General features: G+C 40.5%; 5 protein-coding genes across 6 annotated transcripts; 2 read left to right on the top strand and 3 right to left on the bottom strand.

Annotated features, from left to right (window-relative positions):
• LOC109708259 (disease resistance protein RPS2-like) lies at positions 4,294-7,795 on the top strand. The gene is made up of 2 exons (XM_020229934.1): positions 4,294-4,458; positions 4,626-7,795. Exon 2 carries the CDS (start codon positions 4,791-4,793, stop codon positions 7,551-7,553), a length of 2,763 nt encoding a protein of 920 aa, XP_020085523.1. The 5' UTR covers positions 4,294-4,458; positions 4,626-4,790; the 3' UTR covers positions 7,554-7,795.
• On the bottom strand, positions 9,706-12,678 carry LOC109708210 (disease resistance protein RPS2-like). Its single transcript, XM_020229859.1, has one exon. The coding sequence runs from the start codon at positions 12,533-12,535 to the stop codon at positions 10,001-10,003; it is 2,535 nt and encodes an 844-aa protein (XP_020085448.1). The 5' UTR covers positions 12,536-12,678; the 3' UTR covers positions 9,706-10,000.
• Positions 14,805-17,010, bottom strand: LOC109707412 (subtilisin-like protease SBT1.1). Its single transcript, XM_020228651.1, has 2 exons — positions 15,972-17,010; positions 14,805-15,868 (listed from the first exon to the last, which is right to left on the bottom strand). Exons 1-2 carry the CDS (start codon positions 17,008-17,010, stop codon positions 14,805-14,807), a joined length of 2,103 nt encoding a protein of 700 aa, XP_020084240.1.
• LOC109707368 (putative pentatricopeptide repeat-containing protein At3g23330) lies at positions 18,497-21,644 on the top strand. Of its 2 annotated transcripts, none has more exons than XM_020228598.1 (2): positions 18,497-21,086; positions 21,476-21,644. In XM_020228598.1, exon 1 carries the CDS (start codon positions 18,705-18,707, stop codon positions 20,709-20,711), a length of 2,007 nt encoding a protein of 668 aa, XP_020084187.1. In that variant the 5' UTR covers positions 18,497-18,704; the 3' UTR covers positions 20,712-21,086; positions 21,476-21,644. The 2 variants fall into 2 exon arrangements, with proteins under 2 accessions (XP_020084187.1, XP_020084188.1); XM_020228599.1 differs by having other exon boundaries at positions 21,470-21,644.
• LOC109707369 (phosphatidylinositol N-acetylglucosaminyltransferase subunit C) lies at positions 22,722-25,066 on the bottom strand. Its single transcript, XM_020228601.1, has 2 exons — positions 24,678-25,066; positions 22,722-23,757 (listed from the first exon to the last, which is right to left on the bottom strand). Exon 2 carries the CDS (start codon positions 23,705-23,707, stop codon positions 22,802-22,804), a length of 906 nt encoding a protein of 301 aa, XP_020084190.1. The 5' UTR covers positions 23,708-23,757; positions 24,678-25,066; the 3' UTR covers positions 22,722-22,801.

The following is a 26,346-nucleotide window of genomic DNA, read 5'->3' as shown; positions in this document are numbered from 1 at the left end:
CTGTACGTTATATATTTATACTGAATTATACTACTATATTATCGATAGTATTAAATATTTGGTACTATTAAATTTTCAATTCGTAAGAAGGGATGTACAGTTATGATGATAATAATCTCCAATTAAGATGATAGTGATTTTCTAGGGTTGAGGAGGTGATTGGTTGAATAGTATGATTTAAGAGATAGAAATAATCAAAGAGGCGGATTTAACGGCGAAAAACTCGATAACACAAAACGTTTGGTTCTATTGATAGTATAGTGGCCGGACTCTATCTATAATCTGTGCATAAAAAATCTTACAATGACAAACGGAATTAAAAAAGAGTAAAAGATTATTCTCAGTATTTAATCTTCGTATTTAATTTAAGAAAATTTAATTTAAGGATAAGATTAAATAATCGTGTTTAAAAGAATATTTTCTTAGTATTGAATCTCGATGTTTAATAAAAAAAATTTCATTGCTAAATTTAAGTACGTGTTTTAAACTAAATATATCAAAATATTAATTCACCGTTAATTTTAAATATAAAATTTAATTGACCCACTTTAATTAAAATTTTTAATTATTCATTCAAATTCAATATCCAAAATTAAATTTATGTCATGATTTAAAGTCAAATTTTAATTTTAATTTAAAAATTTATATATTTAAATTTAAATCTTATAATTAAATTTTAACTATCAATTTAAGATGAAATATGATTACATTTTAAAAAAAATAATTGAAATTAAATTTGAATTTGATTGTTGGATAAATATAATGTGTTGGAACAAATACTGCACACTCACCAACATAATGTACAAATTTATATTAATTTAAAGTAAAATAAAATAATTATTACGTATATTTACACGTGCACTCAACTAGTATATATAAATATATATACATATTTGCATAAGTAGTGTTATCTTTACATCTACTGATAGATAAGACTAAGATTTTACTTATTTATTTATTTTATTAGTTTTTTTAATACTAAAAATTTAAAATGAATTTTTGACTTTTAGAACAATGAGATTTAAAATGTAAACTTTATAAATAAAAAAAAAAAACTACAGTAGCTTTTTTTTCTAGGTACAAACATTTCCCTATCTAGGATGTACATCGACAAAACTCACTAAAAAGTAGTTTCCTAAGGAACTCTCATTGGAAAGCTTTTGATATACTATTATGTATTCGTTTTGTCTCTATTTAAGAGTTTGTTTGATATTTGTTAGATATTAAAATTTTTTGAAAAAATTAAATCCTAGAAGGAAGGATTAGGATTTTTTTAAAAGAGATAAATATTGACATATAATAGTGGATCTATACCATTTGAAGTATGTAGAAATCAAATTTTAAATTTTTTCGATATTATTAGCCTAATGATCAAAGGGTTTTAAAATCTATAATTTTAATGATCGATATGAAACATTTTTTCGTTTAACGGTGTATAGATATTCAAATCAATTGAATTTTTATTAAAAAAATTTTGAACTATTTAAAACAAGATCTATACTCATGATCTTGATTGCGAGACTTCTATCATCGGATATTTATTTTCACCCGTTCGTTTTTATATCCACTTAATGGGTAAAAAAATAATATCAAAAAATTATGAAATTTGATTTCTTATTCAATAACCACCCACATTGCAGGACGTTTTTCAGGTCGGAAAAAGCTCATAACTTCTCTTTTGATAAAGACCTTTTGAGTAAGACCTTCTGGCCATTTAATTATTTGTATTTAAATTTTTTTATATTTAATTTAACTTAAAAAATCTATCGAATTTAATGATTATATATATATTAGTATTAATTATTAATGAATTTAGTTTTAATTATCAATTGTTCTTTATAAAATCTTTAATTTTCTTTTTTTGATGAAAATGACTTAATTCAAAAAAAGTCAGAAGTCGAGGTTCCCTGATTTGTAACGTGAGAAAATACGGAGAAAAGTATGTCATTTATTTTGCAAAGATCGAAAAAAAAAATAAAAATGAATACGAATATAATTTTATTAAATATCCGTCCATATCATATCACTTTTCACCACTAAATAAACATCCTTTTCTATAATACGATGCCTGAGTCCGGAGGAGTTAAACCACTTAGGCCTAACATTACCACTATATTGTCTTTATATAGGACCAAATTGAAATTTTCCTAAAAGTATGAGGACTAAAATAAAACATTATTATTGACCTTATCTATCACGGTTGACTAAGAACTTGAAGATTGGCGCATGAGGTCTCAAGTTTGAAACGTAGTTAGATTATATTTTCAGCTGAGTAAAGTTCAAGATCTTAAATATTAAACATTCTTAGATAAACTTTAATTTGTGACCATGTAGTTTTGCTTATTTTTATTTTAGCATCTTGTAGTTTAAAAAGTTGCAGTTATAATTATTCTGTGGTTTTGCTTATTTTCACCTTACTGCCACATGGTTAAAAAAATTACACCAAACCGTCGTGTAGTTATCAAAATATTTCACTTTGCTATATTATTTGATAGTAGATTTTTTGGATAAAAATAGAGATAAAATTATATGGTAATTAAGTGTAATTTTTTGAAACATAGGTCGCTTTCACTAGTAAATTTTGGTGTATTTCTTTTTTTTCACTTTGTGCATTAGTTTTTACTTTGGATCTACTTTTTGCCACATTGCTTTGACAAAGAGTTTTTTTGGTAATATTCTAAAATTAGAGTAATGTATTAATCTAAAGATTTTGGAATGTCTAAATATTTTGTTAACAAAATAAGCATTTGGGAACAATTTTGAGAGTTACAATATACTAACATTTGGGGCACCTTTTCTTTTAGTTTTATTTTGAGAGCAAAACAAAAGAAAGGGGTTTGAGCTCTTTCTTTATTATCTTCTTATTACAACTTTTCACCATCAGCTTTACAACAAAGACTAAAAAAATCAACCAACTAAAAAACAAAGTAAATTCATCTAAAGTAATGTTGTATCCAGTTAGTTATATTATAAGTATTTTTTAAACTTTTGTTTAATTTTTTTTTAAGTTTCCAAATAATCTAAATTGAAGATTAGGGTTGAGTCTTAAAGTAGTTAACATCCTATTGGAAGAGGTCCAATTACGCTAAGTCATAATTAAAGTTTGTGGGATACGTGGCGGAAGTTGGGTAATGTCAACCGGTCGGATTCGAAGCAAATTTTTAAAAATTCGAATCCAAATCTGACAATCAAATTTGAAACTTGAATTTGAATCGGAATCTGACGAATCTTGAAAATCTATATTCAAAACCAAACGTGACAAAAAATTCGAAACCCGAATCTGAATCTGATGGATTTTGAAAATTCATATTCAAACCGAATCTAACAAAAAATCTAAAACCCAAATCCAAACCTGTATTTCAAAACATATTATTAAAATCTAAAATTTTTAAAGTATAAATTCAAATATATATATATATATAGAGAGAGAGAGAGAGAGAGAGAGAGAGAGAGAGAGGGGCATCGCGGACGATGACCGATAGCAAATGGACTCTATTGCCACCCATTTGTTTTCGATGATGGAGCCTCCGAATCGATGATCGGTACCGTTGAACATGATCTATACTACTTGAAGTACTTAGAAATCAATTTTCATACATTTTCAATATTGTTCTCTTATCCATCGAGTGGACACAAAAATAAACGGCTTAAAATGAATATTCTTTAAAAAATGATGATAGGAGTTTTGTAATCAAGATCAAGAATATAGATCTTGTTATAAATAGTTTAAATAATTTTCTAACAAAAATTCAATTGATTTGGATATCTTTACGCCATTAAACGAGAAAACTCTTCATATTGACTATTAAAATTACAAATTTTGAAACCCTTTGATCATTAGGCAAATGATGTCGAAAAGATTTAAAATTTGATTTCTAAACACTTTAAGTTGTATAGATCATGTTCAACGGTGCTGATCGTTGATTTGGAGGCTCTATCATCAAAAACAAATGGGTGACAACGGAGCCCGTTTGCTATCAATAGTATTCTAGCTCAACTCTATATATATATATATATATTATAAAATGTAAGTCACTTTAGTGTTGGGTCGGGTACAGAATTCAATCCGTGGGTGTTAAACAACATCTGGTTTTAACATTAAATAAATTTATCCTATTTCAGCGTTTCGAGTGTCAGATAAAATATGAACTATTCATATCCATTGCCGTTCCTAAGGTTGCGCCGATCACAAAATCAATCATACAGTGCTTATTGAATTTAATATATTTTAATAAATTATATTAGTTGTTTCCTTCTAACCCCTCGAATTTTTAAAATTACGGTCCACGTGCAGATTCCCAGAACTTCAAAGTTCAGGTACTGTACTGCAATTTACCCTACTTACGATCGGCGTCTCCCTCGGCCCCGGCCAGCGACTCGTCGTCGCTTCCCAAACCCTAGCTCCGCCAACCAAACTTTCATCTTCGTTTCGATTCACTCACCATTTTCAAAGATGAGGTAAAATTCTTCACTCCTCTCTCCAATTTATACTATTCCTTTCAAATTTATTACCAATGCGACCTAAGACTAGGTCGTTCCCCCTTTGCTTCTTCATACCAGTCAATTCAAAAATAAATAAATAAAATGAATCCACCAAGCGAGCTCTTAGTCAAGCTGTTTTTTAGGCCAAGAACAGCTAATCATGGTATCTGGACACATTCCGATCCCCGCGGCTTCCATTTCGTGCTCATTTACGTAACCGCGTCGTCGAGCCGCGCAAGTCCTCGCAGTCGGATGTTTAAATCTTATTTACTAATTTGTTTTCGTTGTCCATTCGTTGTTCGCATCCCATGGCGGATCCTGTGACTACTGCCGCCGCCGCCGTCGACATTGCCGACCATATATTGCCGCACATACGCGCATGCATCGAAGCCATCGGACTGCTGTCCTTTCTCAACTTTCAAGAGAGGCAGAGCTCCCTTCAGCAGGCCGTCGAGGATTTGCGCGACTTGGAGAGGAAGATTAAGTCGGAGGTTGCGGCCGAGACAAACCGGCTGAAGGACTGCCCTCCCGAAGTCGAACGGTGGCTGAACCGCGCAGCGGAGTTATTGGAAGAGACTAAGCGATTCGTTGAAGAGAAGGATGAAGAGACCGGGGGAAGCGAGTTGGCGAGATGCTGGTGCCTCTGCGCCTGCTCTGCGAATCTCCTCCGGCGTTGTCGGCTTTGCTACCCAATCGCGGGGAAGCTGCAGGAGGTGAATAAGCTGATTGACGCGGGGAAGCGACTTGCGACGGCAGGGCGCGAGCCGGAGCCCGGCTTGGTTGAACCGAGGCCAAGGATGCCGACCTTCGGCATGGAGGGGATGCTGAAGGAACTCCGCGGCTACTTTGAAGACGATGAGAGGAGGATCATCGCGGTGTGGGGACAAGGGGGCATCGGGAAGACGACGCTCCTCAACGAGCTCAACAACGAGCTCGAGAGTAGGGCCGGCGATTTCCATGTGGTGATCATGCTCACGGTGTCGACGAACAGCATCGCCGACGTCCAAAGGAAGATCTCTGACCGACTGGCGCTGCCTTGGAAGGAGGGCGAGGAGGAGGAGGCTCGAGCCAATTTCCTCGCAAAAGTGTTGGGAAAAAAGAAATTTGTGATCCTACTCGACGATGTAAGAGAGAAAATTCTGTTGAAGGATATGGGAATCCCAGTACCCGACGCGACGAACAGCAGTAAGATCGTTCTCGCGTCGCGGAACAAGCAAGTTTGCTGTGAAATGGGTGCCCAGAGAAGCTTGATCATGATGAAACTTTTGGACGACGAGGCCTCGTGGAATCTTTTCCGAAGCAAATTAAGTGACGAAGCTATAGATGCCATAAATCATAAGAAAAATGTCGAAACATACGCCGATGCTATCGTCCAAAGCTGCGACGGCCTGCCGCTTGCGCTCAGTGTCATCGGAACGGCGGTGGCCGGGTTAATGGCCGAGGGAGAATGGGGATATGTGGTGAAGGCAACCAAATCCAAGCCACAAAAAATAGATGGTGTCAATGAGATGTTCCATCAGCTCAAGTATAGCTATGACAGGCTCGATCGGACGCTGCAGCAGTGCTTCCTCTACTGCACGCTTTATTCGGATCACGACTCGATCAAAAGAGACCAACTTGTGGACTATTGGATGGCTGAGGGTCTGATACACAACAACGCCGGCAGAGGCCATCACATCATTGGTAGGTTGATCTCCGCGTGCCTGCTGCAGAGCGGGGACTCTGAGTCGGACGTGAAAATGCACAACATAGTCCGGCAATTTGGCTTGTCCCTGGCGAAACAAGAAGGAAAGTTCCTCGTAAAGGCAGGCAAGGGTTTGAAGGAAGCACCTGCCGCTGATCAGTGGAAAAAAGCTACACGGATATCCCTCATGTCCAACAAGATCAAGAACCTTGATATCTCGCCAGATTGCAATGATCTCCTGACCTTGCTGCTTCAGAAAAACTCAAAATTAGAAAAGCTAGGACCCAAGTTCTTTATATTTATGCCCAATCTCAGAGTTCTAGACCTTTCTCATACAGCCATTACAGAGCTCCCAGAATGTGATAAATTGGTCAGTTTGCAGTATCTCAATCTAGCCTACACGCGCATCACTGAACTGCCTCAGAAGCTAAGGGTTCTGCAAGCATTGAGGCATCTGGATTTGAGTGCTACCACAGCACTCAAGAATACAAATGATAATTGCTCGAAGCTGCTCAGGCTCAGAGTGCTAAATCTTTTTAGGAGCGAATATGGGATCAATGATGTGAATGACCTCAACTTAGATGGCTTAAGTATGCTCTGGTTTCTCGGGATCACCATATACAAGGAGGATGTTCTGAAGAAACTAAAGAAGAAGCATCCATTGGCGAAGTCAACACACCGCTTGAGCCTCAAGTATTGTGAAGGCATGAGCTCGATTCAAGTTTCAAGCTTCGAGCACATGAAGCATCTTGAGGAGATCTACATCGAATCGTGCAATGGCTTGAAGGAGCTGATAGCTGATGCTGATGCGGGAAGCACTACTCACTTACAGGTTCTCACCCTTGCTGTTCTCTCCAATCTGGAACGTATTTCGGTGGGGCCGGCGCCCCATCACTTCCAAAGCCTTCGGGATTTAACCATCGTGAGGTGCCACAAACTGGACAACATCAGTTGGGTTTTGTGGCTCGAGTCGCTCGAAAGGCTTGTCATATCCCACTGCTATGGGATGGAATATATTGTGCAAGAGGCATCCACGGAGACACAAACAATGAACGGTGTGTCGACATCTCAACAGAATGAAATAGAAGAAGCCGTAACAGATATGGGGGCAGATTCGGTGATACAGTCCTCAGAGTTCCCGAAGCTGAGATCCGTAATTCTAAATGATCTGCCGAAATTGCAGAGCATATGTTGTGCGAGGAATTTCTCATGCCTCGAAAGCATCAGGGTAGAGGGCTGTAAAAATCTGAAGAGGCTCCCAATAAGCCGCACCTACAGGATTGAGAAACTCAAACAGATTTGCGGTTCTGATGAGTGGTGGAGGACGATCGATTGGGAAGACGAGAACATGAGAGCCGGTATGCATGACTACTTCATCCCAATTTGAGGAACAAGCGCGGCAAGAACGTGTGTCGCATAACTCAGGCGGAACCTGTCATTGCTATGCTCTGCCTTTTTACTGTATATTGTGTAATAAGGGACTTCACCCTTTACCATAGGGGTGAATGTTTGTCAATTAGGAATAAGTCATAGTGTAATTGTATTCACATTTTTTATTACATTTGGTAAATGATTGATGTTTATAGTTGAGAAATAAATATGAGAATCTTTGTTATTCCACTTGATGCATACATTGCATGTTCAATTAGTCTGATAGGCCTGAATGGAATCAGTGCATATGGAAGTTAGTTGGATTCTTTGAATAAATTAGGTTGTACAAAACCGACTGGTAAGTAGCTCTAGAAATTATTGCCTTTGAATTGGTCTAGCATTCCAACTGAAGACCAAAACACCATTTGAATAACAAGCAGCATTTCAATGCAACGCAACTTCGTGCCTTCTTGGTAGATCTGAATGCGAAGTTGCCAACACCTTCACGAGAGTTGGAATAGTTCCTAGATGGATAGTCGTGCATACATTTATAATTAGTAAAAGTACAGTGAGAACCCCTCAACTATTGGGATTGTGAAATATTTCCTTACAGCTTCTTTGTTTTTTTAAAAAAATCTTTTTAGTGACATCCTCTCAGCTTCTGGTTTTCTTGGTTTGAGTTGTTCTACTTAATTGAGTTAATGATTTAATAAAATTTAGTGAGTCTATCAGCTAGTAGCTGTTAAATTTTTTCAATTTTATCTCCCAAGAAATGGTCAAACCTGTTAAATCTGATGGAATCCCCAATGTAACTAATAAAATTCCCCCTTTTACTTAGTAAATTCATTCAAATGTTGGTTTGCATCAATGTATAAAGCGACTGATGTGTGATTGACTTTGTAAATGCCATTAAAAATGGAAGATGAAGCTTAAGTTCGATAATAGGAATTCTATTGGTGTTCGGCAACTCGGAATTTGCCGAACCTATGACCTCAATTATACCGTGAGAGAACGTATATTCTAGCAATATGTGGAACTACAGTTTTAAGTATAGTAAAATTTAAGTTGAATACGCTTCTGTGATAATGTTTAGCTGATGAATGTATTCGAACTTATCCTTAGGATATATGATTCGAAGATTTATGCTGATAGATGAGATCTAGGGTATTTGAAGGTCTTAGAAAATGTTCCATGAGTTTAGATATAGACATTATTGCAGTACAAAACACTAATACTTCTTGTATAGCACCTTTTAGTTTGCAATATTCTCTACTGAGGAAATCAATCTTTGTGGTATCATTTGATACTTGGCATAATTCAACACATTAGGTAACATGACACATCTATCAAAACTCACATGACAGCTCACATATGTCCTTGTTTCATTAAGAAGGTGTTTGGATTGATGAAGTGGTGATTCGGCCGTAAATCAAATTTGCTAATACTAGAGGCATAAGTTTTGCCATCTATTATGAAGACACTACGATCCAGTAGCTAGCCATAGGCTTAAATTCTTGAAAATAAATTCCCTTTGAAACGGCCCGAAGTCATCTTTCATAGAAAGACCCGAAATCTAGCTTACGACTAGACAGTGAATCTCTCCGTCATTAAACTGGTTGATGACAAGACCGGTATTTTTACTCCAATCAAACTTTATTTTCAACTGAACTACAATTACGTGAATCCAAACGCCCCCTACATTACTGCGTAACTACTTTCCTATTAAGACTTTTACATGTTTATGCACTGCTATTTCGTTTGACGATTGTGATATGGCGTTGTTTCTGGTTCTGATTATTCTTTTGTTTAGGCTGTCCGTCATTAGTCTTGGTCTAAACTTTCCAATGGCAGTGTTACAGTTTCTTTGCTTTGATCTTCCGCACGCCATTGGTGCCGCATAATTTGTGTCATCTCTTCTTTTTTATTTTTTTAATTAGTCAAAGTAGGGATTAATTTTCTAAAAGGACAAGTGGGAATAGATATGTGGCGTATGACCACCGCCTCACAGTCGTATTGAAAGGTGGGGAGATTTGAAATGCTATGACCATTTTTTTGGTACCAGCACAGTGCTATTTGTTATCTTTGCATAAGAAGTCGATAGCAATTGCTAACACTTGAAAGAATGTTTTGCTATGGCCAAGAATGCCTGGTTATTGTCAGCGGAAAACAAAATCACCAATGACTCTCGACTTATTTCAAACTTGTAATTGCATTATTACATAAGAGTAGTTATTCTTTGTACATAGGCGAAAACGCACATCAAACAGATACATGTGACACTGCCATTTAGTCCTCACTTTTGTATCTACTAATGCTTTTTATACTCCTATATTACATTGCTTACTCTAACTCACATCACATATAGGGATCTTACCCGTTACTCGGAAACAGAAAACATACATGCGCGCACACACAAAATCTTCGTGTATGAACTCAAAGGGAAGCTGATCGACAACAGCTTCGTCACTCTGCAGCTTGGAAGTACCAAGAGCTACAATCCTCGGTATCATTCTTCCATTCCAATGCGTCCCACCATTCTTTCTCGCCGTGGATGACTGTCATGTTCTCGCCCGTGCCACTCTGTGGTAGGCTCCTCAACTGTGGGCACTGCAGCACCTTCACATATTCTAGCTCGGGGAGAGACAGTGGGAGCGTCCAGAGGCTCATCAACTTGGGCAGGTTACGGATTGCTAGAATTCTAAGGCGGGGCAATCCGCAAGGCCTTATGCTCATTGTGCTGCGCTCTATGTTGATTACTTGCTCAATCTTCTTGCAAGTGTCGAGAATTACGCGTTCGATGCGCTCGAGCTGGATCACCCATGTCACGTCCTTTAGCTCATGGCAGAAGCTTATCTCCACTTCCCGCAAGAGCGGGAGGCATTCTCGAGTAAGCACCCCTGCCCAGATGATGCTTGCCTCATACAGCGCCTTCAGACGGAGGACCTCCAGGTGTGACAGCTTCCACTTTGATCCTTCAGCTTCCTCTGGTCTGCCGTCAGCAGTGCTGCCGCCTACCTCGAGCTCTTTCAAGAAGCTGCAATCTGAGAAGTTTGCTTCTTTTAGATTCTTGAATTTTGTCGATAGGTGCATGGACCTCATATCCCCACAATCCTTCACCATAAGCCTTGTGGCCGATCTTGTCAGCTTCTCGCAACTGGCAAAATCCTCCCACGAAGCCGTGCTACTTATTGTGATGCCGAGATCAGTCAGCTGCTCCAAGTATTTCAGCTCGTCGAAACTCGGCCCTTCATTTTCTCCAGCAACATCTTTGCCATCTTTCAGTTCCCAATCGCTGTAGCTGCAGTAGAGATTTAGTTTTGCCATCTTGGTGAGCTTCGGCAATATGCCTGGAGGAATTGTCGTAAGCGAGGTCGTCCCTTCCAGGATCAGCTGAACCAAGCTCCTGATCTCCCCGATTTCCTCAGGAAGTGATTTGATCTTGGTGAAGGATAAGTCGAGATGCCTCAGAAACGCCAGGCGGCTTATCCCTTTCGGTGTCTCCCTAATGCCAGTGTGCGACAGATCAAGTAATCGGAGGTAAGGGGTCATGCCAAAAAAGTCATCAGGCAGTTTCCTCAGGCGATTGTTGGATCTGAGATTGAGCGAGGCGAGCTCGGAGGGTTGCAAGAGCTGTTCGATCTCAGTGACGTCGTTGTGCATCAGGGACACCTTCTTCGCCGCTTCAAAGTAGTGCGAGCTCTGCGTGCCGGTCAGCCCCCTGCCTGCTTCAGCTATAAATTCACCTTTCTTCATCTGAAGGATGAGATCACGCAATATGTCGTCCATCCCCACCTCTTGCTCCGGATCAGCACCTTCCTTCAGCATTCCAAAGCTCTTGAGCTTGTCGACGAGCGACTCGCCTTCATTATGAGCTCCTTCTAAGATGCCTTCTCCGATCCAGTAGCAGATGAGATCATCTTTCGGAATCGAGTGGTTCTTGGGGAAGAGGGCGCAGTACGAGATGCCGGCCCTCAACTTTTCAGGCCCTAACTTCTTGTAACAAAATTTTAGGGTGGAGAGGACTGCCTGTTCGATGCCAGGAGGAAGAGTTTCCCGTGCCTTTCCTTCTCTTTCGAGCTTGTCCTTCGATCTCTTCAAGGCCTCAAGGCTTTGGAGCCACTCATCTATAGTTCTCGCCGTTGACATAGCATGGCCTACGGCCCTCAACCCGAGAGGGAAGCCGCCGCATTCGCCCGCGACACGCTTGGCTATATCCATTATGCATGGCTGAGGAGCCTCCGTGCCTACGTGCCGCAGGAACAGCTGCCACGCCGTGCATGGCTCCATCGGTCCTACGTTGATCACATGCTCGGGGAGCACGCCCATCGATCTGCAGATCTGTTCCGACCGCGCGGCGACCACGACCTTGCTCTTGCTCCTCGGCCCCTTCGGGGGCACGCCGAGCTCTTCGAGGTCCACTGGGTTTACGATATCATCAATCAGCAGTAGGAACCTGCGCCTCTTGAGGGCCACCGATATGCGCACGGCGTTCGCCATCTTGCTACGACTGTCCTCCCACGGCAAGCCGAGCCTCCGCGCGATGGCCGCCTGGAGGCCCCTCTCGCCGCCGTAGAAGGCCGAGGCGAAGATTACAGCATCAAAATCATGCCGCTGCTCGAGAAAGCTGTTGTTGAGGGCCTTCAGCAAGGTTGTCTTTCCTACGCCGCCGACGCCAGCTACGCCGATAAGACTCACCTCCGGATCACTCAGCAGATTCCGTATCTTTTCCAAATTCTTCTCGACGCCGAGTGGTTCGTCGACTGGGACGTGCATGACCGCAGCAGGGGTCGGTCGGTGCGGAACGTCGTCAGACCGCTCTTGACAGCTTATCTGTGATTCATTTTCGTCCGGGTTTCGACAGGATTGCAGAAACAGCAGCTGCTGCTGCTGCTGCTGCTGCTGCTGCTGCTGGAACTGCTGCAGCAATTGCGCAGAGCGGTTGCTGCGGAAGGGATTGAGGCTGCGCTTGGCGCTGAGAAATCCTGGCAAGATCTTCATGATCGCCGACGACGATCAATCGCCCGCGGCTGCTGGCAGATGACTAGAAATAGATGTTGCAGTAGTTGACTTTGGAATAATTCATTCTTCATGAATCATTCAAGTCCATGATAAAGTTTTTCCTGAGCATGCATGTTTCAATCAGCATGTTTAGTGGGCAAGCATAAACAAATGGTAAAAATGTGTGGAGATCCCCTCAAGGCCTCAACCAAGGCCATTTGGAAATGACTCTCTTGACTCCGTAATTCTTTTCTTATTAATATTTTCTTATTCTTTAATCAATCTTTTTAGCTGGAATTGACTGATTCTTAGTCAAATAAATAAATTAGAGGTTTTACTAAATTAATTGGTAATAATTTCATTAAATTTCGTCATATTAATTATTTTTTAGTTAATAAAATTGAAATAATTAATTAAAAACAGCAAATCTGAGTTACTAAAGGCCTCTTTTGGCACCGCGTTTATTTTCTATTTTTCTAAATAGAATTTTATATATCAAACAGCGCATGAGTGAACAGTAAATTGATTGCAATTATTTCATCCAGAGTGTTTACTTAGCCCCAAAAGAATATAAAAATTTAAAAGCAAATTTTTTTTTCTTTCAAAATTTTTTAAACAAGTTATTATCTATTATATAGAATTAGACAGACACACTATAACCTAGTCAATGAAAGAAAATTTTTTCTCCGGCATATCAAATTATATAGAATTAGTGTTTAAGAAAGTTAAAAAATAAATACGATACAAACGACGCCCAAGTTTATCAACAATTTTAACTTAACAATGAATGATTAACGGCTAAGAGAAACATTAAATTCAACAAAAATCTGAAATTTAACTAACTAGAATAATTCAGTTCTAAAAAAAAAAAAAATTAAAAGTTCAAAGAATATTAGTAGCAAATAATAAAAGTAGGGAAACAGCATTTTGCACACTGTTATGTAGTATAATACAGAGGAAAAGAGTTCATCAGAAAATAGTTAACAAGGAACAACTCAGAGTTTACTTTACAAAAAAACAATTGGAGTTTCATTATCAACCTCACTGTTTCCTATTTTTAATTTGTCTTATTTTGCTACTTTGTTAATACAAAATTCCCATTCCACAGCCTTCCCCAAATCAACACCACCACCATGTTGTTGAAAAAGAAACAAAAAAAAAAAAACCCCCACAAATTGCATCTTAGTTGTGGTATAAATCTACCTGAATCCAGAGTGTTTTTTTTTTTTTTTGAGAAATAGGTAGCACACTATCCGTTTCGTTTATTTCATTTAGAAATAAACTTAGCTAGAAATATGAATCAATTAGGATTGAAACTTGAGTTTCGGGTATCAACCATCATGCCCTTTGTCATTTGCTTTAGGGACTGTCGGTGAATCTAGAGGGTTGAATCTAAACTTTCTTTGAATTATTTAGAAATAAACAGCTATTTCTCCTCGAATCTAAGTAGGAGATTCTGAATTTAAGTTCCACCAGTTTTTTAGTCTCCTTTAATCTACTTCAATTAAGTTTAATTCTATGTCTTGAAACAGCTTAAGCTTTCAGAGTAAACAGTTAATTTCTCGTATGGATTTCTTTGCGCTTGCAAAATAATAATAATAATAAATTTCCAAAGCCATTTGCACCTTGGTTCGATTGTTAATCACTATCTAAGTATAAATAATTAAAATTTAACATATAAATTATTTATTTGTTTCAATTAATTACCTATCTCAATTTTTTTTTTCTTTATAGCACTCAAACTGGAAAGTTTGGATGAGATGATATGAAATCAGATTAGAATTTAGGTGGGGGTCTAGCAATCTGAAATTTAAACTTCGGATCACAACATGTGATATAACTGACACTAAAAAAGGTCTTAATACATTTTAAAATATTGCAATAGGAAACCTCAAAAGCTCTTTTGAATTTTTAGATCCTTTAAAACATAAAAGCGGATGCATTTGTAGAACACATATTTTCTATGCTAAAGGCCTTAAAAGCCAACATTAGTTATTGAGTGAATGTAAACATCATTACTTTTGTTGAATGAATCCAAATGCAAGTTTATTGGGTTTGATGTTATGTTCACACTTTACCTTCATCCTTTTTCTCAGTTATCTGCAGTTAATCAAGACTAACAATTAGCAAGAAAAGGAGAAGGAAAAGTTTACAACTTAACCATCTCATGTGCCAACAAATCTAAGGTGAAGAGCTAAAAAAAACAAGTCAAGTAACAACACTTTTCGTATAGAAAAGATCAGAAGAAAATGAGACCCAGACTCGAATCCTAGAAGAACGTCACGAAGATAGGGCTCCTCACGACGTGCCTTTTCGAAACCCATGTTAACTGGCCCACCGATGTTCGACCTCCGGTCCGCATTGTTGCGTTTGTTGTAAGTATAATGTGGAAATGTCTTCGCTCGTCCGTTCTCTTGAATTCGAGTTTGTCTTGCGAAAGTTCAATGTTCGCCCCCTTCGGTTGTTCGATTTGTGCGAAATAAACCGTGTTCGGGTCTCCGACGTGCTTCACCCTTCTTTTGATGGTCTTTCTTGACGGACTCCGCAAGGTGACTGAGATCGATGGGTAGTTCAAATCCTCGGGCTCGGTCTCGTGGGTTTTCGAGCACTTGACCTGATGCTGAGTGATCACCTGCACTTGTTGATCTGTGTAGCCTAAGCCGCAAAGATACCGAACGTAACGATGCGAATGCAGTTCGTACACAAGTCCAGGATTGTTAGCCAGTGATGCATTCACATGTCCTGCTCCGACAGCGAAGACGCTCGCTGCCGCGCCGTCGGACTCGTCGGTGATCGGACTGCCGTCGCGGTTTAGACCGTCTGCCGACGTCATGACAGCCGACTTAAGCATGTCGGGCGACCACTGCGGATGGCTGTTCCTGAGAAGCGCTACGATCCCCGCGACATGAGCTGCGGCCGTCGAGGTCCCACTGAGGAAGTGAAAAGTCGGAGCCGGCGATCCGAACCGGTCGGTCTCGATTCCGTCGGGCCACGCAGCTAAAATGTTTACGCCCGGAGCGATGACGTCCGGCTTTATGATGCCACCGTTGAATCTGCTCGGCCCTCTCGAGGAAAAGGAGGCCACCGCGGGGGACGGTCGGGCTCCGAACTTCGTTCCTTTGAATATAACGGTCGCGGTGGGCGTTGAATTCGTCGACGAATTGAGATACGACAGGATCGTGAGCGCGTCGGCGTAGCTAAGGTGCGCCGCCGGGAGGTCGTGAGCTTCGGCGAATGTCGTAAACCCTTCTTTCTGGTGGTTCAGCAGTATCATAGCTGCTGCTCCTGCATTTTTCGCATTCTGACCCTTCTGAACATTTGATACATTGAAACCTGTCTCACACACCACAATCTTTCCTTTGATATCAATTCCATCAAATGATTCGTTTCTACAACCTCTGCTCCCTCCAAAATCAGGTTCAAATCCAGGTAAAACCAGCTGCAGCATGGTAGCATTGAAGCTGCTCGGTTGGTACGCCGATTCGCCGTCCAACTCCGTTCCGTCGCCGAGCCTCACCGTCGCCGTTATCCAACGATCCGATGGCTACGCTGTCCTCGTACAGCGGCCGAGGCCGTGACTCGGATAGCCCCAGCTGGCGGGGACCGATCGCGACCACGAGCACGTCGACTCCGTCATGAATGGCTTTGTCTATTCCGGCGAGCACGTCGCTCTCGTCGCAGCCGCCGTCGAAACATACTTGGTACACCGCCACGTGAGCTTTCGGAGCCATCCCGGCCGCCGTGCCGTTGGCATTGCCGAGAACCGTGGCTCCGTCGACGAAGCTTCCGGCCGCGACGCTCGCCACGTGCGTGCCGTGGCCGTTCTTGTCGCCGTCGACGGGCACTGGTTGGTGGCCTTTGAAAGCTGCCGCGCCAATGAGCTTGTTGCTGCAGCTCCTCCCGCCGCTGAGCTCGCAGCTCCCTCGCCAGTCCTGCGGGGGCGGCGGCATGCCGCCGTCGTCTGCGAAGGAGAGGTGCTCGACGGAAACGCCGGTGTCGACGACTCCGACGACGACGCCTTTCCCGAGGCGGTCGTCGTACCACGCGCCGTTCCGGCCGCTCAAGCCCAAGTAGTCCGGGGTGTAGGTCGTGAGGGGCGCGAGCCGCCTGCTGGGGTGCGCGTGCAGGAAGCCGTCGAGGGACTGCATGGCCTGCACTTCGTCGGCGGACAGCCTCGCGGCGAAGCCGCTGATGACTTCGCGGTAGGAGTGGATCAGCCGCGGCTCGCCAGAGCTTAAAGTGGTGTTGGGGAGGAAGGATCTGTGCCAGCTTTCGCGGTCGTCGACTTTCGCGAATGCGACGCCTTTCAGCCGCTGGACATGGACTATGAATGTTTGGATTTGGTCACTTCTGCTGCTGCTGCTGCTGCTGATAGGAAAAATAGGATGGTTTGGTGCAGAAAGTGAGGGAAAAGAATAGAGTAGTGAGTAGAGGAGGAGCAGCAGGAATGGATGCTTGGTTTTTCTCTGCTCCATTTGGACACAGTATAGAGAGAGATAGATCTAGAGAGAGAGAGGGGAAAAAAAGGGGCTTTGGAAACTGTTGTAGAGAGAAAAGAGAGAGGGGGACACATGATGAAGCAAATTATTTGAGAGAGATTATTGGAGATGAGCCTATCAAAAGGGAATCCAGTGTAAGAGATAAAGAGAGACAAACGTTTTACTCACGGCTTGCAATATTTGATGGTATAAAAGTTCTGCTCATTTGGTGTTTTGTATAGAAAAACGCTATCTCTGCGTTCAAAAATAGAGTATAAATTTTATTCTATATCCATTAGGTTAGTGTAAGAGAACTAATATTTGGATGAACGAAGTGTAAAATTTACATCCACTTTTAATTATACAAGTAATTTTGCTCGGTGAATGGTGTACTAAGACTTTTTTTTATATCAACTCTAGCTTGATGAAGGTTGTACTAAGACTAGTTTTGTCTACTTATTTCTTTTTGGTATTAATATTAATATTTTTTATAATATTAAAATCCAAAAGGGGTTGGATTAATTCTAAAGTAGAGGATTGTAGGATTCCAATCTTTTTTGAGTTGGTTTATTTAGTATTTTGCTTTCAAATAATAGCGCAAACAAAACATTTGAGGAAACTATGTGATGTAATTTTTTTTGAACCTTCCTGAAGAAAAAAAAAGAAAAGAAAAACTTATCATGAACCAAACATCATCTTGACTAAACAAAAAGGTGAGAATGTACAACTTTAATCGTTTTGATTGATTCTCTTCACTCCTAAATTATTTCGAATTGACTTTTTCAAAATAATTTGTTATATTTTATGGGTCTATTAGCTAGTAGCAGTTTACCACAGTCTAGTTTTATTACCTATAGAGTAATTTAAACTATCAAATTTGATGAAATTATAAATTAATTTGGTTAAAGTTATTTGATTCAAAAAAATTTAAAAGCTAAAGGGGTCTGGAGGAAAAAAAAAAAGCTAATTTGCACTTTGAGTTCTCAAATTTTAAGGCAAGTGATATTTTTGTTATCAATTTTAATTTAATATAATTTCTGGCCAATACTTTTTAAATTATTATGATTAAATCCTAAAGTCAAATTTAATTAAATAGATATTAATATTTTAAAGATATGACATTATAGTAATTATCACGTTATCAATTATAACAATAACATTGGTCACCATCCCTAACACAAGTGGCGGGAGCTTGATATATGGTATCCGATGTTTCAATTTCGAAGCTTAATCATTTCGCATTTCAGCTGAAGATCATTTCTCAAAAAAAAAAAAAAAGAAAGCAGATAGTATGCTGCCATTTTCTTTAAAAAAATATTAATAATATCACCTGTTGTATTTAGTGTAGTGGCTAAAAGTTTAATAATTATTAACCTAAGTTTCAAGTTCAAAATATAATTGCTTTATATTTTTAATTGAGTTTATTTGTAGAAAATGAACGAAACGAGACGGATAACACACTATCTTTTTCTCACAAGTTTGAGCCAGATATTGCTACAAATTAAAGTTTCCGCACCAAAGGTACAATTTGGAGGGGGCAGTTTCAAACGTTCACATAGGTGAGGGGGTCTCCATATATTTTTGCCAACTTTAAAAAAGGCGGTTGAATCCCGCGCTCTCCCCTCACTCCTCCAATGCGACGTTGAGAGAGTCTAAGTATTTTTTTTTTTCCCCATCTCCCCACCACGCCCATGGTGGAGGCTCCCTCTCCCTCTCCCTCTCCTCTCTCATGGGCGCCCCTTATCCGCGCCTCGGCTTCGCGAGGCCTCTTCCTCCACGCCCTCTCCCTCTTCGCCCGCATGCGCGCCGTTTCCGGGGCCTCCGCCGCGCGCGCCGCGCTCCCTTCGGTCCTCAAATCCTGCGCCGCCCTCAGACTCGCCAAGCTCGGCGAGTCCCTCCACGGCTTCGTCCTCCGCTCCGGCTGGGCCTCCGATCTCTACACCGCCAACGCCCTCATGAACATGTACGCCAAAGTCCAAATTTCCAATGTTTACGGCGAGAAATCGATTGCCCAGATGCCGAAAAGCAGTTTTTTTTATCTTGGTACCAGAAAGTTGGGACTTTGCGAGAGCCCATTTGAATCGAGTTGTGAATTGAGCGGCGATAGTTCGATCTCAACAAGTTTACGGAGTGTGAGAAAGGTGTTCGATGAAATGCCCGAACGAGATGTTGTGTCGTGGAACACTTTGATCGCGGGGTGCGCGGAGAACGGGATGTACGGGGAAGCTCTAGACATGATGAGGGATATGGGTGAAATCGGTTTGAAGCCCGACTCGTTCACTTTGTCGAGCGTTCTTCCTATCTTTGCGGAGTTTGTGGATGTCTCGAAGGGGGCGGAGATTCACGGATTCGCCGTGCGACAAGCATTTGATTCCGATGTGTTCGTCGGGAGCAGCTTGATCGATATGTACGCAAAGTGCACTCGGATCGAATACTCGAGGCGGGTGTTCGATCTTCTGCCCGACCCTGATCCCATCTCGTGGAATTCTATAATCGCAGGCTCCGTGCAAAATGGCATGGTGGACGAGGGGCTTAGATTGTTTCGTCGAATGCTGACGCTTGATATAAAACCCATGCCCGTAACGTTCTCTAGTGTCACGCCCGCTTGCGCTTATCTGACGACTTTGCATCTCGGCAAGCAACTGCACGGGTTCATAATCAGAGGGGATTTTGATTCCAACGTGTTTGTCGCTAGCTCACTTGTCGACATGTACGCCAAATGTGGGAGTATTAGCATTGCACGTTGCATATTCGATCGAATGCATTCGCCAGATATGGTATCGTGGACGGCCATGATCATGGGGTATGCACTGCATGGACCAGCAGAAGAAGCTCTCGCCTTATTTCAGATGATGGAGACGGAGAATGAGAGGCCGAATTGTGTTGCCTTTGTCGCAGTTTTAACTGCTTGTAGCCATGCTGGGTTGGTCGACGAAGCACGCAAGTACTTTAACAGCATGTGTAACGATTATGGGATCGCTCCTCGTTTAGAGCATTATGCGGCCGTTGCCGATGTCCTGGGCCGTGCAGGGAAGTTAGATGAAGCCTATGAGTTCATCTCCGACATACACGTATCGCCAACTGCGAGCGTCTGGTCCACTCTATTAAGAGCTTGTCGCGTCCACAAGAACATTGCTTTAGCTGAGAAAGTAGCCAAGCAAATCTTCGAGATCGAACCCAAAGACATGGGATCTCACGTTTTAATGTCAAACATTTACTCCGCTGCTGGGAGATGGAATGAAGCCGCCAATTTACGAACGGCGATGAAGAGTAAAGGCATGAAGAAGCAACCGGCTTGTAGTTGGATTGAAGTGAAGAACAAAGTACACGCATTCGTGGCGCACGATAAGTCCCATCCATGGTATAATAAGATAATCGAGGCTTTGGGTGTTCTTTTAGAGCAGATGGAGCGCGAAGGATACGTGCCTGATACAGGGGATGTGCTTCAAGATATAGAAGAAGAGCAGAAGCGGTACGTATTATGCGGTCACAGCGAGAGGCTTGCAATAGCTTTTGGGATTATAAGCACTCCTCCAGGAACAGCCATTCGTGTAACAAAGAACCTTCGAGTGTGCGTCGATTGCCATACGGTGACGAAGTTCATTTCAAAGATTGTGGCGAGGGAGATTGTCGTGAGGGATGTAAGTAGATTCCACCATTTTAAGGATGGGATTTGTTCGTGCGGGGATTATTGGTGAAAATCGAAGGAAGGGGATGGTTGGTTTTGTGTGTCAAGTCGAATCTAATACTCTCCAATGTTGGATTGTCGATGCAAATCACAATTCCAAAAGCTTTAGCTGTTAAAAGGGGAACAATCAATTCACTTGAAGCATACGGACATAGCGCTCACGGATTTCGATTGTTATTTGGCTCATCTTGGCCTCCGCCACATAGGCAGAATGCTGGCCTGTGCGACACTACTTCAATTGGCCGATTTAGTTGGATGTGATGAAACTTCGAGAGTTTGAGCTGTTTCAAATCCTTGGAGCATATGTTTGGAGAAGAAGAACAGGGAAAGACGCGATCGTCGCTTATAGTTTGTGTTCCAACACCGCTCTCAAGGTCGAATTCAGGTAGTTTGCTACTTTTTCTGCAATGCATGCTACTAAACTACATTGTTTTCTCTTAAAACTCTGTAATGAAAGAATAATTACTATTACCCAAAAATAAGGGTGATATTCAAGGAACTAATGTAAGTCAAGTGGTTCTGATTAGGAGAAAATGTGGATTGCTTGAGAATTTCGATTTTATATGAGTAGAAATTAAGCAGATAATAATCAATGGTAAAGAATCGGAAAGCTATGTTCACTATGCTTGTCTATTAATATAGTAGCTGATCAGAGTTTCTTTCTAAACAGTAAAATAACTTTACCTGCTGTTATTAATATAAGCAGCTTGATAGTGTAGTACAAACCCCTTTGACCTTCTTGTATTAACCTATCTAAACATATTTAAGCTGCAGATCTATGATGGAGCTCCGATGTAATATAATGTGGGTGTGATAACCAGAAATATACTGCGCAACGCAAACACATCAATTGTGAGGTTCTAAGAAGCTGTCATAAAATGCAGCAAAGGTGATCATTCTTTCTCAACAATTTCGAAACTGATGAGAATTGTTATGTTTGATATCTTACAATTGTTGATTCTTTGATACAGTTATGCCTTTTCTTTTCTTTTCTTTTTATTATTATTCTTTTTAATTGTTGGGTCCTGAAACTATGGATGGTTGAGTCAATGTTTACACTGAGGTTGGTAATATAGTGTGTAGTAACTGCTAAGCAAGATTAAGCTAAAATTATATAGTGAGCCCAATTGAGATACCATAACATAAGACTTCTTATAACATGTGTTAGTTAATTATGATGTGGTGATGTGCTAATGTTTTTATTACTATATTTGACAGAGAGAGGTGGCGGGCTATTGGCTACGTTCATTTTTTTAGAAATGAGCTCAGCTAAAAATGTGAAGCAATTAGACTTCGAATTTGATATCTTAAGTACCAACTATCAAGACCTTAACTATTTGTGCTAGATGCAGTACTAACGTTGGAACATTAATTGGGTATATTGGAACACGAATTAGCATCTATTCTCTTTTTCAGCATGCCGTCGAATTGAAAGAATGAAATGTGATGGATCCACAGCTTACGCACTCGAGACAATATTTCAAAAACTAACAAGTCCTCTGTTCTGTTTAAGACATATACCAGCTTCCAACAGATAACTAAAACTACTTCAAATAGTGAAACATTATTCATAGATGAGAGATTTAGTCGCTGCTCGGCTACAAACATGTCAAAGATTTGAATGGAATTTCAATTAAGTTTTCAATGATTCCGCTGTTCAGAAGCTCATTAGTCAAATGATTTATGATGATTTCTCTTGATTTGTAGTTTGTCACTTTTGAATTGAAATAAATTGCTGTCGGAAACTAGTTAAGTTGATAGGTTTGGACTAGTGATTGCTTAATATTTGCCTGCTGAGATTTATTCAAGACCTAAAGATCTGGTTGAAGTTTGTGTGACCTTTTGTCCTTTCAAACTCTCCTTAGAATGCACTTTACAGTAGCACAGTTGAAAACTAAAGAATATGTTCACGCAGATAACGTTATAAAAGTATGAACAAAAAGAATGGCATAAATCGGTACTCCAAATAGATATGTAGAATAGCTAAACTTGAAAAAGGAAAAGAGGAAAAAAGGAAACATAATGTATGTTCAAAAAGCTAAGCATTAATCTTTTAGGTGAAAAGAATTGGGCTTAAAATAAGGACAGAAATAATCACACTCACTCTGAAATATCAAAGCAGAGTTTTGCTTCGTCCCATGGACCATTGATCTCAAACTTATATTCCTGAATCCTAATAAGCCAGTATGGACACACAACAGATACGAAAACAAGCAGCGCGAGCAATAGAACAAAAAACATACAATGTAACTGGTACATGACGCTCAAGGTCACGCCCATCAGAGCAAATGAAAACCAAAAATGAAGGCTTAATGAATACCTTCTTATGCAGGATGTGATGAGCGGCGCGAACAGAAAGACCTGCAGGGAAAACAGCATGATTGCAAAGACGTGAAGCCTCGATGGCAAACGAGAGGCCACGAGGACTGATGCTACTATCGATGCATTTAGAGAGATGTTATTGGCCAATTTTAGGTTGTTCGGAGATGCAGAGGTGCTTATATTGGAACCTGAGTAGTCGTGCAAAAAGAGATGGACGAGAAGAAGCGATACGGTGAGTGCCCATATGGAATCGGAACTGATTGACCGGGTGAGAGTATGATAAATAGGTGCTAGAATATAAAGCCCGCTAATGAAGAAAGAAATGTTGAGAAAGTACTTGAAAAGAAGCTCCCAGGAGAGGGGGCTGGTGGTGAGCACAAGGACTAGGAAACCAAGAGCTAAAAGGCCGATGTCTAGTTTGAGGAGAGAGCTCTCATCAATGACCAAACTCAATGTGTAGGTCCAAACGCAAATCACGAGCGCAATAATGCAGAGATACTGGGAAATGGAAACAGAATCCTGCATCACCTTTAGTAGATCTCTCTTTACCACATTAGCATTCATAACCATTTCTTCAAGAAAGGAGTCATCGGTGTAGTTATCGGCGTACCCTGGCTGCATTCCTCCGTACGCAACTTTCTTCCACTTTGGTCGATGTGCGGTCTCGTTCGCACCAGTCTCCATTATGTGTTATTTGTTCTCAATCGGTTAAGGAATTGAGAACTCACAAGCACCTGAAACATGGAATACAATTCACGAAAAAAATAAGAATCCAAAAGAGTATTTTAAAAGTTCTCTGTAAACAACATCGACTCATGCCTACTCTAGAACGAAAGAAACAGGAGATTTCAAAATTGCAGGGTTTAATTCGCAGAATTGTGGCATGCCCGATTAGAAACCAAAACAGTCTGAAAGGATAAAGAATAGTTAACAGTTACCGATAGCAGAACACGTCTCATCAAATTAAGGAGCTTTTCTAAATAAACGTGATCATGCGAAGGAGATTTTCAAAATAGAATATGCCGACAAAACCACATTTCTTGATATAAATTGCATTGACGTTAAGTTAGCCATGCAGCTAGATTTTCAAAGTTACTGCTCCTGTCATGAATGAAACTAATCTTTCAGAAGATGAATGGATCTAACTTTTCAGAAGATGCCCGCAGGGCGTCCACTAGCTGCAAGGATCAAGTTCCAAATTGACCAGTTCCTTAGATTATGCTTTCTTATTATAGAGAGTAGTTCCTTAGATTATGCTTTCTTATTATAGAGAGTCATATTATCATTTTAGAAAATTTTCGTTATTGCCAATAAATAAAAATTTAGGAATAATGAACAATTTTGTTCTATCCTTTTCCTCCTTTCTCCCTCTTCGTCTCTCTCTCTATCTCTTACTATATCTCTCTTTAGGAGGTTTGATTCTTCAAAATGATCATTTATCTCTAACGACACAGATTACATCTATTTTTGGTGTCGAATACATCGCATTTGTTTACCACAATTCACCAAACAAAATCGCACTTACATGTAATTCCCTTATCACAGTAAACAGGAACAATTGCAGTAAAAATAGGAGTAAAAGATTCAGTAGCCTACACAGTGACATTTATGGCAAAAAATTTGAAGAGAATGATCGAAAAGGAAAGGGGATTACTCGGATCCGATCGATAGCATCGACGATAACAACTAGCCTCCCGAAGCCCTCGCCATGGTTGACGAGGGCGACGCTTCCGATCTCCACGTAGCTCGCGGACGCGTCCACGATCGCAACGACGAAGACGACGAGGGAGGAGAGAGAAACCCTAATTAGTAAACGAGAGAGGAAAAATTCGAGGATTCGAGATAGAGGGTGTAACAACCTGAAGTATAAGTAGTAAGTAGTTAGTAGAGGACGGAAGTAAAGACAGTAGCTTCACGAGGTAGGGATGAAATAAGTGGCAGCAGCAGGTTGGTGGGGAAGCGAGCCCGGCAGGGTGAACCGGCGGCAGCGGCGTCAGGCGGAACTCCGGCGGGCGACGGGATTAGCCCGACAGGATCTATGGAATTGGGGCCAGTTGGAGTACTTACTACTTAACTCCCTGCGGATCGGATGAACGAATCTTCGGAGCGGATGTGAAAGGCGGACCCACTACCCGCCTTTTGCGGATCGGACAAGAGGGAGCGACCCAGTATCCACAACCCGACTGCAACCGCAGATTGCACTGTTGGGCTGTCAAGCCCAACTCGAGGCCCACATCCCCATCAATATCAAAATTGGTCCATTTCTCATTTCATTTAACTTTTGCAACTTACTTCACTATTACTATAATTTTTGCATTTCATTATATGTAAAGGGACTGACGGTTCCTTGAGCAAGTGGCAAAGGATTGATGGTGGTTGGTACCTAAGACTCAGATTCGAATCTTAGTTGATTCACATTTCTAGCTAAACTTATTTCTAAATGAAATAGACGAAGCGGGTAGCGTACTACTATCTCTAATCTTCTCCTTCCCCCTATCATCTCTTCCCACTCTTCTCTATTTCTTCTAAATCCCTATTCTCTTCCTCCCAATCTCACTCCTTATCTTCCTCTGTCTTTACTTCCTCTACTAACTACTTGCTACTTATACTTCAGGTTGTTATAGAGGGTTCGATTTCTCGTCATTGTCGCGGGGAAGGTTTTTTCTGTTTTTTTTTTTTTTTGCCACTTCAATAATTCTTTATTAGGTTATTTTTAATATCAAAATTTTTTTAAAAAATTAAATCCTACGGGGAAGAATTAAAACCGTTAGATAGAGATATTTGTGGCGGTAGATTAGTGCTCCTTATCAAGTCCAAAAACTTATTTCTCAAAAAAAAAAATTGCATTGAAAATAATATTATTTTTGAGAATTACTATTCTCGAAAACAGGGGCAAGTTTTATTTTCAGCAAAATTAAGCAGTTACAACTACTTACGACTACGTACAATCAAACAATCTCTTAATGCACCTACCACATCAATATACTAATGCATCTATCGACACCTTTTTTTTCATCCTATATTTGAATAGTCCATTAGAGTTAAAAACTTCTTTGGTACGCTGCTGAAAGTTAATGTCTGAAAATGAGCCCTAATCAAAAGGTTCAAGACCTTGAATGTCAACTTTAAAAGCGACACCCATTTCTAAATAGTAAATACACTGCTGCAATTATTTTACCAAGTTTTTAAAAAAACCTTGAGAAAGTACTTCAAAACTATCCTTCTATACACATAATAATTAAGACTCTTTAATAAATTACTTGATAAATATTGACTAAGATCAGCAGTTCTGCAACCCGTGCACCATTATAATCTACCATCGG

The sequence above is a fragment of the Ananas comosus genome, linkage group 3, assembly GCF_001540865.1.
Source record: "Ananas comosus cultivar F153 linkage group 3, ASM154086v1, whole genome shotgun sequence".
Classification (NCBI taxonomy): domain Eukaryota; kingdom Viridiplantae; phylum Streptophyta; class Magnoliopsida; order Poales; family Bromeliaceae; genus Ananas; species Ananas comosus.
This window is presented reverse-complemented; position numbering and strand designations above follow the sequence as displayed.